This window comes from Pristiophorus japonicus, chromosome 8, assembly GCF_044704955.1.
Source record: "Pristiophorus japonicus isolate sPriJap1 chromosome 8, sPriJap1.hap1, whole genome shotgun sequence".
NCBI classification, from domain to species: Eukaryota; Metazoa; Chordata; class Chondrichthyes; family Pristiophoridae; genus Pristiophorus; species Pristiophorus japonicus.
Genome location: NC_091984.1, coordinates 3,873,946 through 3,893,027, shown reverse-complemented (window position 1 = coordinate 3,893,027; position 19,082 = coordinate 3,873,946). Strand labels below are relative to the sequence as shown.

Here is a 19,082-nt window from a genome sequence, read left to right as displayed (position 1 = left end):
AATAATTTACTACCTGCAGGAATGAGACACCGCGGGCTCAATTGTCCTTTTGGGCCGGGCTGGCTGAGTTTCATGTCAGGACGATAAACCTCATCATTAACAGGGTCCGACCAGCATGAAATAACCACCAGAAATATCTGGCGGCAATTTGATTCGCATCGAGGTGCGAATCCAGCGATCCCCGGACACTGGGAATGCTCATGGTGAGATGGTCCATGGACACTGGGAAGGGTCAGGGGGAGATGGTCCATGGACACTGGGAAGGGTCAGGGGGAAGACGGTCTATGGACACCGGGAAGGGTCAGGGGGAGACGGTCCATGGACACTGGGAAAGGTCAGAGTGAGATGGTCCATGGATACTGGGAAGGGTCAGGGGGAGACAGTCCATGGACACTGGGAAGGGTCAGGGTGAGATGGTCCATGGACACGGAGAAGGGTCAGAGTGAGATCATCCATGGACACTGGGAAGGGTCAGAGTGAGATGGTCCATGGACACTGGGAAGGGTCAGGGGGAGATAGTCCATGGACACTGGGAAGGGTCAGGGTGAGATGGTCCATGGACACGGAGAAGGGTCAGAGTGAGATCGTCCATGGACACTGGGAAGGGTCAGAGTGAGATGGTCCATGGGCACTGGGAAGGGTCAGGGGGAGATGGTCCATGGACACTGGGAAGGGTCGGGGGGAAGACGGTCTATGGACACTGGGAAGGGTCAGGGTGAGATGGTCCACGGACACGGAGAAGGGTCAGAGTGAGATCGTCCATGGACACTGGGAATGGTCAGGGGGAGATGGTCCATGGACACTGGGAAGGGTCAGAGTGAGATGGTCCATGGACACTGGGAAGGGTCAGGGGGAGATGGTCCATGGACACTGGGAAGGGTCAGGGGGAGATGGTCCATGAACACTGGGAAGGGTCAGAGTGAGATGGTCCATGGACACTGGGAAGGGTCAGGGGGAGATGGTCCATGGACACTGGGAAGGGTCGGGGGGAAGACGGTCTATGGACACTGGGAAGGGTCAGGGTGAGATGGTCCATGGACACGGAGAAGGGTCAGAGTGAGATCGTCCATGGACACTGGGAATGGTCAGGGGGAGATGGTTCATGGACACTGGGAAGGGTCAGAGTGAGATGGTCCATGGACACTGGGAAGGGTCAGGGGGAGATGGTCCATGGACACTGGGAAGGGTCAGGGGGAGATGGTCCATGAACACTGGGAAGGGTCAGAGTGAGATGGTCCATGGACACTGGGAAGGGTCAGGGGGAGATGGTCCATGGACACTGGGAAGGATCAGAGTGAGATGGTCCATGGACACTGGGAAGGGTCAGGGGGAGATGGTCCATGGACACTGGGAAGGGTCGGGGGGAAGACGGTCTATGGACACTGGGAAGGGTCAGGGTGAGATGGTCCATGGACACTGGAAAGGGTCAGGGGGAGATGGTCCATGGACACTGGGAAGGGTCAGGGGGAGATGGTCCATGGACACTGGGAAGGGTCGGGGGGAAGACGGTCTATGGACACTGGGAAGGGTCAGGGTGAGATGGTCCATGGACACGGAGAAGGGTCAGAGTGAGATCGTCCATGGACACTGGGAAGGGTCAGAGTGAGATGGTCCATGGACACTGGGAAGGGTCAGAGTGAGATGGTCCATGGACACTGGGAAGGGTCAGGGGGAGATGGTCCATGGACACTGGGAAGGGTCAGAGTGAGATCGTCCATGGACACTGGAAAGGGTCAGAGTGAGATGGTCCATGGACACTGGGAAGGGTCAGGGGGAGACGGTCCATGGACACTGGGAAGGGTCGGGGGGAAGACGGTCTATGGACACTGGGAAGGGTCAGGGTGAGATGGTCCATGGACACGGAGAAGGGTCAGAGTGAGATCGTCCATGGACACTGGAAAGCGTCAGAGTGAGATGGTCCATGGACACTGGGAAGGGTCAGGGGGAGATGGTCCATGGACACTGGGAAGGGTCGGGGGGAAGACGGTCTATGGACACTGGGAAGGGTCAGGGTGAGATGGTCCATGGACACAGAGAAGGGTCAGAGTGAGATGGTCCATGGACACTGGGAAGGGTCAGGGTGAGATGGTCCATGGACACTGGGAAGGGTCAGGGGGAGATGGTCCATGGACACTGGGAAGGGTCAGGGGGAGATGGTCCATGGACACTGGGAAGGGTCGGGGGGAAGACGGTCTATGGACACTGGGAAGGGTCAGGGTGAGATGGTCCATGGACACTGGGAAGGGTCAGGGTGAGATGGTCCATGGACACTGGGAAGGGTCAGAGTGAGATGGTCCATGGACACTGGGAAGGGTCAGGGTGAGATGGTCCATGGACACTGGGAAGGGTCAGAGTGAGATGGTCCATGAACACTGGAAAGGGTCAGGGTGAGATGGTCCATGGACACTGGGAAGGGTCAGGGTGAGATGGTCCATGGACACTGGGAAGGGTCAGGGTGAGATGGTCCATGGACCCTGGGAAGGGTCAGGGTGAGATGGTCCATGGACACTGGGAAGGGTCAGGGTGAGATGATCTATATTTTGGGAGGCTAACGGTGGAGCGCCGAAAATCGACCGGCAAAGTAGCAGGCCATAACTCACGGCGTATCCCTCCCCATGCCGCGAATTGCTGGGGGGTTTACGCACTGAGATGAGGAGGAATTTCTTCTCTCAGAGGGTTGTAAATCTGTGGAATTCTCTGCCCCAGGTTGCTGTGGAGGCTGGGTCATTGAATATATTTAAGGCGGAGATAGACAGATTTTTGAGCGATAAGGGAGTGAAGGGTTATGGGGAGCAGGCAGGGAAGTGGATCTGAGTCCGTGATCAGATCAGCCGTGATCTTATTAAATGGTGGAGCAGGCTCAAGGGGCCAAATGGCCTGCTCCTGCTCCTATTTCTTATGTTCTTTTGTTCTTAATAATGGCGTGCTTCATAAACTCGCCATTGCTGTTCCAGCAATCTCTGGGCCGCTGTATCTGGACTCACTGTCTGTCCTGTACCAGTACCGGCCCGACCATTCCTTGCTTTAGGCACCTTAGCTACGGTTCGGAGACGCTGGGGGCAGGGGGAGGGGGCATTTTCCGTGCCGCGGGGTCCGTGACCCGCTCACATTGGCATGCTGGAAATGGGCACTCCTCCCCCGGTCCTGCTATACACCGCTTATTGCATATTATAGTCTTTTTTATTTTATATACATACAGAATTTCCTGTTGCATTGCTGGGGCATTGAAAAGATGGGAACAGCGGAGAGACAGGTCAGTGGGTGAACGCAGACATCACGCGGGTCACAGGCTCGGGTCGATGTAAGGCTAAATGTCGCTTCCACCAAAAAGTTACACGCCTCTTGGGTGGTGACTGATGGGCGATTTTAACTGATGCTCCCTCCGTCTGATGGTGTGTTGGGAAAGTGAGCAATTGGAAAGTTGCACCTCTGTCGGCCTCATGGGTTACAGAAAGCCCACAACATCTCTAGGTAAACCCGGGCAGCCACCTGGTGCAAAGTGTCCTTTCAAATCTACAACTCTACGCGCTTTCGCTCAAGGGCCACGCTTGGCCAGCCCCCAACAGTCACTCGAATGCTGACCGTCAAGGCAGGTTATTACCACGTGTTTCCTTCTGTGTGTGTGGGTCTGTGTGTGGGTCTGTGTGTGTGTGTGGGTCTGTGTGTGTGTGTGGGTCTGTGTGTGTGTGTGTGTGTGTGTGTGTGTGTGTGTGTGTGTCTGTGTGTGTGTGTCTGTGTGTGTGTGGGTCTGTGTGTGTGTGTGGGTCTGTGTGTGTGTGTCTGTGTGTCTGTGTGTCTGTGTGTGTGTGGGTCTGTGTGTGGGTCTGTGTGTGTGTGGGTTTGTGTGTGTGTGTTTGTGTGTGTGTGTGTTTGTGTGTGTGTGTCTGTGTGTGTGTGTGGGTCTGTGTGTGTGTGTGTATGTGTCTGTGTGTGTGTGTGGGTCTGTGTGTGTGTGTGTGTGTGTCTGTGTGTGTGGGTCTGTGTGTGTGTGTGTGTGTGTCTGTGTGTGTGTGTGTGTGTCTGTGTGTGGGTCTGTGTGTGTGTGTGGGTTTGTGTGTGTGTGTGTGGGGGGGGGTCTGTATGTCTGAGTGTGTGTGTCTGTGGGTCTGTGTGTGTGTGTGTGTGTGTGTGTGTGTGGGTCTGTGTGTGTGAGTTTGTGTGTGTCTGTTTGTGTTTGGGTCTGTGTGTGTGTGTGTGTGGGGGGGTCTGTGTGTCTGTGTGTGTGTGTCTGTGGGTCTGGGTGTGTGTGTGTGTGTGTGTGTGTGTGTGTGGGTCTGTGCGTGTGTGAGTTTGTGTGTGTCTGTGTGTGGGTCTGTGTGTGGGTCTGAGTGTGTGTGTGTGAGTTTGAGTGTGTTTGTGTGTGTCTGTGTGTGTGTGAGTTTGAGTGTGCGTGTGTGTTTGTGTGTGGGTCTGTGTGTGTGTGAGTTTGTGTGTGTCTGTGTGTGTGGGGGTCTGTGTGTATGTGTGTGTTTGTGTGTGTGTGTGAGTGTGGATGGTGTGTGTGTGTGTGTGTGGGGATCTGTGTGTGTGTGAGTTTGTGTGTGTGTGTGTGTGGATGGTGTGTGTGTGAGTGTGGATGGTGTGTGTGTGTGTGTGTGGATGGTGTGTGTGTGTGTGTGTTTGTGTGTGTGTGTGTGTGTGTGTCTGTGTGTGTGTGTGTGTCTGTGTGTGTGTGTGTGTTTGTGTGTGTGTGTCTGTGTGTGTGTGTGTGTGTGTTTGTGTGTGTGTGTGTGTCTGTGTGTGTGAGTGTGGATGGTGTGTGTGTGTGTGGGGGTCTGTGTGTGTGTGAGTTTGTGTGTGTCTGTGTGTGTGTGTGTGTGGATGGTGTGTGTGTGTATGTGTGGGGTCTGTGTGTGTGTGAGTTTGTGTGTGTGTGTGTGTGGATGGTGTGTGTGTGTGTGTTTGTGTGTCTGTGTGTGTGGATGGTGTGTGTGTGTGTGTTTGTGTGTGTGTGTCTGTTTGTGTGTGTGTTTGTGTGTGTGTGTGTGTCTGTGTGTGTGTGTGTGTCTGTGTGTGTGAGTGTGTGGATGGTGTGTGTGTGTGTGTGTTTGTGTGTGTGTCTGTTTGTGTGTGTGTTTGTGTGTGTGTGTGTGTCTGTGTGTGTGTGTGTGTTTGTGTGTCTGTGTGTGTGGATGGTGTGTGTGTGTGTGTTTATGTGTGTGTGTCTGTTTGTGTGTGTGTTTGTGTGTGTGTGTGTGTCTGTGTGTGTGTGTGTGTCTGTGTGTGTGAGTGTGTGGATGGTGTGTGTGTGAGTGTGGATGGTGTGAGTGTGGATGGTGTGAGTGTGTTAATAAAGAGCCAGCGAGGTGAGGTGTTGTGCAGCACAAGCCCAGCGTGAGCAGTTATCCGTTGGCCTTCCGTGGGCTCCACTCCTGACGTCCCAGAATCCTGTGCAGCTCGGGCGACATGAAGTAGGGCATCTCGGCCGACCCGTCGTTCCGCTCCAGGTCTTCGCCTGCGGGAGTTAGCGACAAGCCAGAGCGAGTGGGGAAGGAAAGGGGGAAGGGGAGAGGGGAGGTGGAGGGGGGAAAGGGGAGAGGGAAGAGGGAAGGGATTGGGGGGGAAGGAGGGGAGGGGGGAAGGAGGGGAGGGGGGAAGGAGGGAAGGGGAAGAGGGAGGGGAGGAGGAGGAGGAGGGGAGGGGGAGGGAGAGGAAGGAAGGGGGAGGGGAAGGGAGTGGAAGGGGGAAGGAGAGAGGGAGGAGGGAAGGGATGGGGAGGGAAGGAGGGGAGGGGGGGAAGGAGGGAAGGGGAAGAGGGAGGGGGAGGGAGGGAGAGGAAGGGGAGGGAGGGAAAGGAGGGGGAGGGAGGGAGAGGAGGGGGAGGGAGGGAGAGGAGGGGGAGGGAGGGAAAGGAGGGGGAGGGAGGGAGAGGAGGGGGGTAGGGAGAGAGAGTGTCGAAACCACAAAAAAATCGAATAGAGAAAGGGAAAAATAACGATAATGGAAGGGGGGAGAGGGGAGAGGTACACAGGCAACCACAAGGTAATACGTTAGAAAGCTTTGTAGCTCTTTTGTTTAAAATAAAATGAAAGCTTTATATAAAATAACAATTAATGCCAAAGCAAGCGGTTTGTGAAGCTCAGTAATGAATGGTTTAAAAGCTGCAGGTTTAGAGCACTCTGACAGCAACAGTTGCATTACGGGCCGGGGGAACAGGAGGAAATGTGTTGCTGCCGCTGCGGGTTTCAAAGGCAAGGATGAAGAGTTAAAAGGCACGGAACAACAGCAGCGCAGTATCAGAGCCTTGAGATCCAGCCCCGCCAGCACGCTGACCTCAGTCACGCGCTCCGTTATCCGGGTATGGTCCTGTCACACTTCGAAAACTGCCCGGTGATGGGATCGAGCGTCACGGGGCCCCGTCACGCCAGTAGCTGCAGGTCACTGCCACTAGGTGGGGCTGTGACAGCCTTTGGGTTCCAGCCCAGTGCTTTGGGTTGACAATACGTCTGTACCGGATGGTTATGGCAGCAAGCCCTCGACCCAGGAGGCAACACACGTGGCCAAGAGTGGCGATGTGAATGCTTTAGACCCAGGGGCAAAGCCAATGCCCTCACCGCACAGCTCTTGGTCATCCTCTGCCCCGGGCATGGTTGGTAAAGCCGTCAAACGTCACAGAATGGGCACATTTTGCCCTCCAATTTTCCCCTTTATGGTCGTTCCCAGATCACGTATTGGGACCTCTTTAGGCTTTTAGCTTTAGAGCGACTCTGAAAACCTCCCTATTCATGAAGCACCAGCCAACTAACCCCAGAGCAGAAACCCTGACTCCCGCCCCTGCCCTGCCCAGCTGTACCACCCACTGTGAAACTCCCAATACCCTCCCCACTGGCTCCTGCTATTATTTACTGTGTTTAGCAGTTATGTTGCCAGACCAGTAATCTGGAAATGAGAATCCTAAATTTCACCATGTTAGTCCCCTGCTCAGAGATACAGTTCCATTGGGGTTAGTCCCCTTCAGTATCCTGCCCAATGACCATTAGCCACACCTAAGCCCAGACGGTGAATGTGCATGGCTGACTGTACCAATGGGTTCACTGCCGAGCCCAGTGCTGTCCTCTTCCCCCAATGTCTGCCACTGGATACTCTCGAGGCAGTCTTTGCAGAACAATCAGCAGTGAGAAACTGGCCGATTGACACAGCCCACCACCCAACACCTCCTTAAACAATGGGCCCGAGCCTCACGATAGGCCCCTCAGCGCAGCCCAGCAGAGGCCCGCTGACACAGCACGGAGGCTGGGTCATGAACCTCGGTCTGTGTGGCTCAGTGCCTCCCTGAACAAAGTGCCGGCCCACCAAGGGGACCACCGAGGTCCTTGACACACTCCACACTGCCCAACATTTCGACATTTTCCACAGAAAGATTTCACGCCTTGCGATGCCTACTCACAGAAGCAGAGGAAGAGCGTATCCACACACATTGCATAGACACTGAAGAAGCCATGTGCAATTAGATAGGATCCAAATATCACAGTCTGCAAACAGAAGGGCACACAGTTACACTTTCACAGAGACACCAAGTCGCGATGCCCGATAACACGGACATGATAAAAGCAGACCAATCACTGAGGTTCATTCCTGGAGATGTATTGTAGTATATCTTCTTCAGGGGTTCTTTGCTGAAGAATTTGACGGCTACCCATTTGCTGTGAAGAATGAGCTGGTTTATTAACAATCAAACTGAACCCGACCAGTTCATCCACCAGGCTCACAACTGCAGGCCTCATCGTGGGGAACGTGAACTCAATGGACCGGGGTTTTATTGAGTCTTGTGAACATAAGAACATAAGAAATAGGAGCAGGAATAGGCCATTTGGCCCCTTGAGCCTGCTCCGCCATTCAATAAGATCATGGCTGACCTGATCATGAACTCAGCTCCACTTCCCTGCCCGCTCCCCATAACCTTTTACTCCCTTATCGCTCAAACATCTGTCTATCTCCACCTTAAATATATTCAATGACCCAGCCTCCACAGCTCTCCGGGGCAGAGAATTCCACAGATTTACAACCCTCTGAGAGAAGAAATTCCTCCTCATCTCAGTTTTAAATGGACGGGCCCTTATTCTGAGACTCAGCCACTCACAGTGCAACAGCTCCACAACTATTTTAATTAAACTATAATGCCGAGTGCCCCCCTTTATTAAATTAACAAATAAAACTTTGTGAACCTTAAACGGTCAAATTAAAATTTGGTTGCCGGGGGGGCGGTGATGATGTACTCCAGTCCCTCCGGCGCCCACCTCTCGCGGAAGGCCGCGAGCGTACCGGTGGACACCGCGTGCTCCATCTCCAGGGACACCCTGGCTCGGATGTAACCGCGGAAGAGAGGCAGGCAGTCGGGCTGAACGACCCCCTCGACCGCCGGCTGCCTGGACCGGTTAATGGCCCCCTTGGCCAGGCCCAGGAGCAGCCCTACGCAACAGCTCGACAAGCCTGTGAGATATGCAAAGCGGAGAAGTTATATCAAACTTGTATCGAACCTTGGTTAGACCACACGTGGAGTACTGCGCACTGTTCTGGTCGCCGTATTACATAAAGGACATAGAGGCATTGCAGAAATTGTTCACAAGGATGATACCCGAACTGAGAGGTTACAACTATGAGCAGAAACTGAACAGCCTGGGGCTCTGTTCTCTAGAAAAGAGGAGGCCAAGGGGGTGACCCGATAGAGGTCTTTAACATTATGAAAGGGTTTGATCGGGTAGATGTAGAGAAACAAGAGCAAAATACCGTGGATGCTGCAAACCTGAAATCAAAACAAAAAGTGCTGGGAGCGCTCAGTGGGTCAGACAGCATCTGTGGGGAGAGAAACAAGGTTAACGTTTCAGGTCTGTGATCCTTCGTCTGAATGTAGAGAAGATGTTTCCCCTTGTGGGGGAGACCAGAACTCGGGGCCATCAGTATCAGACAGTCACCAATAAATCCAATGGGGAATTCAGGAGAAACCTCTTTACCCAGAGAGGGGTGAGAATGTGGAACTCGCTGCCACAGGGAGGGGTTGAGGTGAATAGTATCGATGCATTTAAGGGGAAGCTGGATAAACACATGGGGGAGAAAGGAATAGAAGGATATGGGGATAGGGTGAGATGGAGAGGGGTGGGAGGGGGCTGGTGTGGAGCATAAACCCCGGCACGGAGCGGTGGGACATAAACCCCGGCACGGAGCGGTGGGGCATAAACCCCGGCACGGAGCGGTGGGGCATAAACCCCGGCACGGAGCAGTGGGACATAAACCCCGGCACGGAGCGGTGGGGCATAAACCCCGGCACGGAGCAGTGGGACATAAACCCCGGCACGGAGCGGTGGGGCATAAACCCCGGCACGGAGCAGTGGGACATAAACCCCGGCACGGAGCGGTGGGGCATAAACCCCGGCACGGAGCGGTGGGGCATAAATCCCGGCACGGAGCGGTGGGGCATAAACCCTAGCACGGAGCGCTGGGCCCAATGGCCTGTTTCTGGGCTGTACATTCTCTGTAATTTTCGGGCAAATTCATATCTGATTGGTCTCACTTCAGATCCAGAGGTCGCAATATTACTTTGTGCTGGACGTAAAAGGTCTCACGGCAATATTTTGAAGAAGAGCAGGAGAGCGCTCCCTCAGTACTGCCCCTCCGACAGTGCAGCGCTCCCTCAGTACTGCCCCTCTGACAGTGCAGCGCTCCCTCAGTACTGCCCCTCCAACAATGCGGCGCTCCCTCAGTACTGCCCCTCCGACAGTGCAGCGCTCCCTCAGTACTGTCCCTCCGACAGTGCGGCGCTCCCTCAGTACTGCCCCTCCAACACTGCGGCGTTCCCTCAGTACTGCCCCTCCAACAGTGCGGCGCTCCCTCAGTACTGCCCCTCCGACAGTGCAGCGCTCCCTCAGTACTGCCCCTCCGACAGTGCAGCGCTCCCTCAGTACTGCCCCTCCAACAGTGCAGTGCTCCCTCAGTACTGCCCCTCCCACAGTGCAGTGCTCCCTCAGTACTGCCCCTCCGACAGTGCAGCTCTCCCCCAGTACTGCCCCTCCGACAGTGCAGCGCTCCCTCAGTACTGCCCCTCCCACAATGCAGCGCTCCCTCAGTACTGCCCCTCCCACAGTGCAGCGCTCCCTCAGTACTGCCCCTCCGACAGTGCAGCACTCCCTCAGTACTGTCCCTCCAACAGTGGTGCTCCCTCAGTACTGCCCCTCAGACAGTGCGGTGCTCCCTCAATACTGCCCCTCCGACAGTGCAGCATTCCCTCAGTACTGCCCCTCAGCCAGTGCGGTGCTCCTTCAGTACTGATCCTCCCACAATGCAGCGCTCCCTCAGTACTGCCCCTCCCACAGTGCAGCGCTCCCTCAGTACTGCCCCTCCGACAGTGCAGCACTCCCTCAGTACTGTCCCTCCAACAGTGGTGCTCCCTCAGTACTGCCCCTCAGACAGTGCGGTGCTCCCTCAATACTGCCCCTCCGACAGTGCAGCATTCCCTCAGTACTGCCCCTCAGCCAGTGCGGTGCTCCTTCAGTACTGATCCTCCAACCGTGCAGCGCTCCCTCAGTACGGCCCCTCCGACAGTGCGGCGCCCCCTCAGTACTGCCCCTCCGACAGTGCAGCGCTCCCTCAGTACTGCCCCTCCGACAGTGCAGCGCTCCCTCAGTACTGCGCCTCCCACAGTGCAGAACTCCCTCAGTACTGCCCCTCCGACAGTGCAGCGCTCCCTCAGTACTGCCCCTCCCACAGTGCAGCGCTCCCTCAGTACTGCCCCTCCGACAGTGCAGCGCTCCCTCAGTACTGCCCCTCCCACAGTGCAGCGCTCCCTCAGTACTGCCCCTCCGACAGTGCAGCACTCCCTCAGTACTGCCCCTCTGACAGTACGTTGCAGAACCAATCAGGGAGCAGGCTATCTTAGATCTGGTATTGTGTAATGAGACAGGATGAATAAATGATCTCATAGTAAAGGACCCTCTAGGAATGAATGACCATCACATGGTTGAATTTCAAATTCAGTTGGAGGGTGAGAAAGTTGGATCTCAAACTAGGGTCCTGAGTTTAAATAAAGGAGACTACAAAGGTATGAGGGCAGAGTTGGTTAAAGTGGACTGGGAAAATAGATTACAGTGTGGGACGGTTGATGAACAGTGGCAGACATTTAAGGAGATATTTCATAACTCGCAACAAAAATATATCCCAATGAGAAGGAAAGACTGTAAGAGAAGGGATAACCATCCGCGGCTAACTAAGGAAATAAGGGATGGTATCAAATTGAAAACAAGGACATACTGTGTAGCCAAGATCATCATCACCATAGGCAGTCCCTCGGAATCGAGGAAGACTTGCTTCCACTCCCAAAGTGAGTTCTCTGGTGGCTGAATCTTCCGATACGAGAGCCACAGACCCTGTTACAGGTGGGACAGACATTCGTCGAGGGAAGGAGTGGGTGGGGCTGGTTTGCCGCGCGCTCCTTCCGCTGCCTGCGCTTGGCCTCTTCACGCTCTTTGCGTTGAGACTCGAAGAGCTTAGCGCCCTCCCGGATGGACTTTCTCCACCTCGGGCGGTCTGCGGCCAGGGACTCCCAGGTGTCAGTGGTGATGTCGCACTTTACCAGGGAGGCTTTGAGGGTGACCTTATAACGTTTCCGCTGTCCTCCTTTGGCTCGTTTACCATGAAGGAGCTCCGCATAAAGCATTTGCTTAGGGAGTCTCGTATCTGGCATGCGAACTATGTGGCCTGCCCAGCGAAGCTGATCGAGTGTGGTCAGTGCTGGGATGTTGGCCTGGTCGAGGACACTGATGTTGGTACGCCTGTCCTCCCGGGGGATTTGCAGGATCTTGCGGAGACATCGTTGGTGATATATCTCCAGCGACTTGGTGCCTTCTGTACATCGTCCATGCCTCAGACCTATACAGGAGGGCGGGTATTACTACAGCCCTGTAGACCATGAGTTTGGTGGTAGATTTGAGGGCCTGGTCTTCAAACACTCTTTTCCACAGGCGGCCGAAGGCTGCGCTGGCGCACTGGAGGCGATGCTGAATCTCCGCACTAATGTCTGCCTTTGTTGGTCAGAGGCTCCCGAGATATGGGAAATGGTCCACGTTGTCCAGGGCCGCGCCGTGGATCTTGATGATTGGAGGGGAGTGCTGTGCGGCAGTGACAGGCTGCTGGAGGACCTTTGTCTTACGGATGTTAAGCGTAAGGCCCATGTTTTCATATGCCTGAGTGAATACATTGACTATATCCTGAAGTTCAGCCTCTGAATGTGCACAGACGCAGGCATCGTCTGCATACTGCAGCTCAATGACAGAGGTTGGGGTGAACTTAGACCTGGCCTGGAGGCGGCGTAGGTTAACCAGCTTCCCACTGGTTCTGTAGTTTAGTTCCACTCCAGGGGGAGCTTGTGAGGTGGAGCATGGTGGCGAGGAAGATTGAGAAGAGGGTTGGGCCAAGATCACTGGGAGGTCAGAGGATTGGGAAATTTTTAAAAGCCAGCAAAGAATGACTAAAGAAATGATAAAGAAAGGGAAGATAGATTATGAAAGTAAACCAGCACAAAATATAAAAACAGATAGTAAGAGTTTCTACAGGTACATAAAAAGGAAAAGAGTGGCTAAAGTAAATGTTGGTCCCCTGGAGGATGAAACTGGGGAATTAATAATAGAGAACGGGGAAATGGCAGAGACGTTGAACAAATATTTTGTATTGGTCTTCACGGTAGAAGACACTAAAAACATCCCAATAGTGGATAATCAAGCGGCTATAGGGAGGGAGGAACTTAATACAATCACTATCACTAAAGAAGTAGTACTCTATGGAATTCTCTGCCCCAGAGAGCTGTGGAGGCTGGGTCATTGAATATACTTAAGTTGGAGATAGACAGATTTTTGAGCGATAAGAGAGTGAAGGGTTATGGGGAGCGGGCGGGGAAGTGGAGCTGAGTCCATGATCGGATCAGCCATGATCTTATTGAATGGCGGACCAGGCTCGAGGGTTCAAATGGCCGACTCGTGTTCCTATTTCTTATGTTCTTATATTATTGAAGACTTTCAGTGAGAGCCGATTATAGCCCCGCACACACTTCAGACCGATGTCAGAGATTCTGAAGAATGTACAATTCCTTCATTATTTTATTCCCGACCAGCAGAGGGCAGTGTCCAACAGAGCAGCTTATTCAGCTATCGGATGGAGTGAAGTTAAAGAGCATTTCATTAACTGAGCATTGCACACTTAGATAACTGTGCCGAATTCTCCATAACACACTTCGCACAGTTCTGGTCTCCATATCACACTGGGAGCACTGCGCACAGTTCTGGTCTCCATATCACACTGGGAGCACTGTGCACAGTTCTGGTCTCCATATCACATTGGGAGCACTGTGCCCAGTTCTGGTCATATCACACTGGGAGCACTGTGCCCAGTTCTGGTCTCCATATCACACTGGGAGCACTGTGCCCAGTTCTGGTCATATCACACTGGGAGCACTGTGCACAGTTCTGGTCATATCACACTGGGAGCACTGTGCACAGTTCTGGTCATATCACACTGGGAGCACTGCGCACAGTTCTGGTCATATCACACTGGGAGCACTGTGCACAGTTCTGGTCTCCATATCACATTGGGAGCACTGTGCCCAGTTCTGGTCATATCACACTGGGAGCACTGTGCCCAGTTCTGGTCTCCATATCACACTGGGAGCACTGTGCCCAGTTCTGGTCATATCACACTGGGAGCACTGTGCACAGTTCTGGTCATATCACACTGGGAGCACTGTGCACAGTTCTGGTCATATCACACTGGGAGCACTGTGCACAGTTCTGGTCATATCACACTGGGAGCACTGTGCACAGTTCTGGTCGTCATATCACACTGGGAGCACTGTGCACAGTTCTGGTCATATCACACTGGGAGCACTGTGCACAGTTCTGGTCATATCACACTGGGAGCACTGTGCACAGTTCTGGTCATATCACACTGGGAGCACTGTGCACAGTTCTGGTCGTCATATCACACTGGGAGCACTGTGCACAGTTCTGGTCATATCACACTGGGAGCACTGTGCACAGTTCTGGTCATATCACACTGGGAGCACTGTGCACAGTTCTGGTCTCCATATCACACTGGGAGCACTGTGCACAGTTCTGGTCATATCATACTAGGAGCACTGTGCCCAGTTCTGGTCTCCATATTATAAAAAGGATATAGAGGCACTGGAGAAGGTGCAAAAGACATTTACAAGGATGATACCAGAACTGAGAGGTTATAATGACCAGGAAAGACTGAACAGCCTGGGACTCTTTTCTCTAGAAATGAGACGGCTGAGGGGATGATCTGATATGGGTCTTTAAAATTATGAAGCGGTTCAATAGGGTAGATGCAGAGAAGATGTTTCCACTTGTGGGGAGTCTAAAACTAGGGATAGGATAAACACTAATAAATCCAATGGGGAATTCAGGAGAAACTTTTTTACCCAGAGAGTGGTGAGAATGTGGAACTCGCTGCAACAGGGAGGGGTTGAGGTGAATAGTATCGATGTATTTAAGGGGAAGCTGGATAAACACATGAGGGAGAAAGGAATAGAAGGATATGGGGATAGGGTGAGATGGAGAGGGGTGAGAGGGGGCTGGTGTGGAGCATAAACCCCGGCACGGAGCGCTGGGGCATAAACCCCGGCACGGAGCGCTGGGGCATAAACCCCGACACGGAGCGGTGGGGCATAAACCCCGGCACGGAGCGGTGGGGCATAAACCCCGGCACGGAGCGGTGGGGCATAAACCCCGGCACTGAGCGCTGGGCCCAATGGCCTGTTCCTGTGTTGCAGACCCGATGTAACATTTGAGAAATAATTTCTAGCGTTGTCTTCAACCAAACTCCTAGGCCGCTTGCGCCTGCTCCGTCTCGGCATGTCTGTTGCTTCCCTTTCCAGCTGACCTCCTCCAGCTCTTCCCACACTCCCTGCTGCTTGTCTGAATTTAGTATTCACTTGTAATTCCGCTCTCCTTCAACATGAACTCGAAGGGATTCCTGCTAGGTCAGCACTGTCCTCGGTTTCTTTTCCACCAGCCACATGGGGCTAATTGGAAATCCAAATGTGGCTAATTGCATTTTTAACAAGTAAATTAAGAAATGAGTAATAGGCAGCAGAGTTGGTCATGTGATCTCTCAATATTTGTTTTCGTAAGGAGTGTGCGTGTGAACTCTAACCTCTGAGCGTTTCTAGGTGAAATGCTGAGAGCAAAAGCTGAGCGTGTGAGTGTTGTTTGCGTTCAGTAGAAATTTGTTAAATAAATACACTTGTGAGGTACCTTTATCTGTATTGTGTGTAAGGGGTTTTCGACTAAAATCAGTGCATATGGTTAAAATAGTGGCACTATGGCTAATCAGTGGTTATCAGAGACATGGACCGTGTACAGTAGACACCTCAAGTCGCTGGAGAAATACCAGCAACGATGTCTCCGCAAGATCCTACAAATCCCCTGGGAGGACAGACGCACCAATGTTAGCGTCCTCGACCAGGCCAACATCCCCAGCATCGAAGCACTGACCACACTCGATCAGCTCCGCTGGGCAGGGCCACATTGTCCACATGCCCGACACGAGACTCCCAAAGCAAGCGCTCTACTCGGAACTCCTTCACGGCAAACGAGTCAAAGGTGGGCAGAGGAAACGTTACAAGGACCACCCTCAAAGCCTCCCTGATAAAGTGCAACATCCCCACCGACACCTGGGAGTCCCTGACCAAAGACCGCCCTAAGTGGAGGAAGTGCATCCGGGAGGGCGCTGAGCACCTCGAGTCTCGTCGCCGAGAGCATGCAGAAACCAAGCGCAGGCAGCGGAAGGAGCGTGCGGCAAACCAGTCCCACCCTCCCCTTCCCTCAACCACTGTCTGTCCCACCTGTACAGAGACTGTAATTCCCGTATTGGACTGTTCAGCCACCTGAGAACTCATGCTAAGAGTGGAAGCAAGTCTTCCTCAGTTCAGAGGGACTGCCTATGATGGTGATGATGGTTATAGGAGCAGGAGGAGGCCATTTGGTCCCTCGAGCCTGCTCCGCCATTTACTCAGCTTCACTTCCCCGCCCGCTCCCCATAACCCTTTACTCCTTTATCGCTCAAAAATCTGTCTATCTCCACCTTAAATATATTCAATGACCCAGCCTCCACAGCTCTCTGGGGCAGAGAATTGCATGAGAGAAGAAATTTCTCCTCATCTCCATTTTAAATGGGCGACCCCTTATTCTGAAACTATGCCCCCTAGTTCTAGATTCCCCCACGAGGGGAAACATCCTCTCTGCATCTACTCTGTCCAGCCCCCTCAGTATCTTATACGTTTCAATAAGTTCACCTCTCATTCTTCTCAACTCCAATGAGTAGAGGCCCAACCTACTCAACCTTTCCTCATAAGTCAACCCCCTCATCTCCGGAATCAAACTCGTGATCCTTCTCTGAACTGCCTCCAATGCAAGTATATCCTTCCTTAAATAAGTACGCAGTTATAGGACAGCACTGAATCCACCAACCAGTGACAGAAAGAAATAACTTGCATTTCTAGAGCCCCTGTCACAACCTCAGGATGTCCCAATGCCATTTACAGCCAATGAAGTACTTTTGAAGTGTAGTCGCTGTTGTAACGTCAGCCAATTTGAGCACAGCAAGCTCCCACACAGAGCAACGTGATACTGATCAGATAATCTGTTTTGGTGATGTTGATTGAGGGATAAATATTAGAAACATAGAAACATAGAAAATAGGTGCAGGAGTAGGCCATTCAGCCCTTCTAGCCTGCACCGCCATTCAATGAGTTCATGGCTGAACATGAAACTTCAGTACCCCCTTCCTGCTTTCTCGCCATAACCCTTGATCCCCCGAGTAGTAAGGACTTCATCTAACTCCCTTTTGAATATATTTAGTGAATTGGCCTCAACTACTTTCTGTGGTAGAGAATTCCACAGGTTCACCACTCTCTGGGTGAAGAAGTTTCTCCTCATCTCGGTCCTAAATGGCTTACCCCTTATCCTCAGACTGTGACCCCTGGTTCTGGACTTCCCCAACATTGGGAACATTCTTCCTGCATCTAACCTGTCTAAACCCGTCAGAATTTTAAACGTTTCTATGAGATCCCCTCTCATTCTTCTGAACTCCAGTGAATACAAGCCCAGTTGATCCAATCTTTCTTGATAGGTCAGTCCCGCCATCCCGGGAATCAGTCTGGTGAACCTTCGCTGCACTCCCTCAATAGCAAGAATGTCCTTCCTCAAGTTAGGAGACCAAAACTGTACATAATACTCCAGGTGTGGCCTCACCAAGGCCCTGTACAACTGTAGCAACACCTCCCTGCCCCTGTATTCAAATCCCCTCGCTATGAAGGCCAACATGCCATTTGCTTTCTTAACCGCCTGCTGTACCTGCATGCCAACCTTCAATGACTGATGTACCATGACACCCAGGTCTCGTTGCACCTTCCCTTTTCCTAATCTGTCACCATTCAGATAATAGTCTGTCTCTCTGTTTTTACCACCAAAGTGGATAACCTCACATTTATCCACATTATACTTCATCTGCCATGCATTTGCCCACTCACCTAACCTATCCAAGTCACTCTGCAGCCTAATAGCATCCTCCTCGCAGCTCACACTGCCACCCAACTTAGTATCATCTGCAAATTTGGAGATACTGCATTTAATCCCCTCGTCTAAATCATTAATGTACAATGTAAACAGCTGGGGCCCCAGCACAGAACCTTGCGGCACTCCACTAGTCACTGCCTGCCATTCTGAAAAGTACCCGTTTACTCCTACTCTTTGCTTCCTGTCTGACAACCAGTTCTCAATCCACATCAGCACACTACCCCCAATCCCATGTGCTTTAACTTTGCACATTAATCTCTTGTGTGGGACCTTGTCGAAAGCCTTCTGAAAGTCCAAATATACCACATCAACTGGTTCTCCTTTGTCCACTTTACTGGAAACATCCTCAAAAAATTCCAGAAGATTTGTCAAGCATGATTTCCCTTTCACAAATCCATGCTGACTTGGACCTATCATGTCACCATTTTCCAGATGCACTGCTATGACATCCTTAATAATTGATTCCATCATTTTACCCACTACTGAGGTCAGGCTGACCGGTCTATAATTCCCTGTTTTCTCTCTCCCTCCTTTTTTAAAAAGTGGGGTTACATTGGCTACCCTCCACTCCATAGGAACTGATCCAGAGTCAATGGAATGTTGGAAAATGACTGTCAATGCATCCGCTATTTCCAAGGCCACCTCCTTAAGTACTCTAGGATGCAATCCATCAGGCCCTGGGGATTTATCGGCCTTCAATCCCATCAATTTCCCCAAAACAATTTCCCGACTAATAAAGATTTCCCTCAGTTCCCCCTCCTTACTAGACCCTCTGACCCCTTTTATATCCGGAAGGTTGTTTGTATCCTCCTTAGTGAATACCGAACCAAAGTACTTGTTCAATTGGTCCGCCATTTCTTTGTTCCCCGTTATGACTTCCCCTGATTCTGACTGCAGTGGACCTACGTTTGTCTTCACCAACCTTTTTCTCTTTACATACCTATAGAAACTTTTGCAATCCGCCTTAATGTTCCCTGCAAGCTTCTTCTCGTACTCCATTTTCCCTGTCCTAATCAAACCCTTCGTCCTCCTCTGCTGAGTTCTAAATTTCTCCCAGTCCCCAGGTTCGCTGCTATTTCTGGCCAATTTGTATGCCACTTCCTTGGCTTTAATACTATCCCTGATTTCCCTAGATAGCCACGGTTGAGCCACCTTCCCCTTTTTATTTTTACGCCAGACAGGAATGTACAATTGTTGTACTTCATCCATGCGGTCTCTAAATGTCTGCCATTGCCCATCCACAGTCAACCCCCTAAGTATCATTCGCCAATCTATCCTAGCCAATTCACGCCTCATACCTTCAAAGTTACCCTTCTTTAAGTTCTGGACCATGGTCTCTGAAATTACTGTTTCATTCTCCATCCTAATGCAGAATTCCACCATATTATGGTCACTCTTCCCCAAGGGGCCTCGCACAATGAGATTGCTAATTAATCCTCTCTCATTACACAACACCCAGTCTAAGATGGCCTCCCCCCTAGTTGGTTCCTCAACATATTGGTC

The 19,082-nt window shown here is 52.2% G+C and overlaps 1 protein-coding gene across 7 annotated transcripts in view; it reads right to left on the bottom strand.

Moving 5' to 3' along the window:
- Nucleotides 1-19,082, bottom strand: part of slc44a5b (solute carrier family 44 member 5b) — a 240,695-nt gene that overhangs the window by 3,306 nt on the left and 218,307 nt on the right. For 3 of the 7 annotated variants that reach the window (XM_070886459.1, XM_070886461.1, XM_070886464.1), the window contains one exon: nt 7,388-7,472. The exons of 1 other annotated variant lie outside the window; for it this stretch is intronic. In XM_070886459.1, the coding sequence (XP_070742560.1) occupies nt 7,388-7,472 (85 nt within the window). Of the gene's footprint in view, nt 1-4,556; nt 5,456-7,387; nt 7,473-19,082 lie in introns of those variants that run through there. 3 more of the 7 variants (XM_070886460.1, XM_070886463.1, XM_070886462.1) reach the window with 2 other exon arrangements.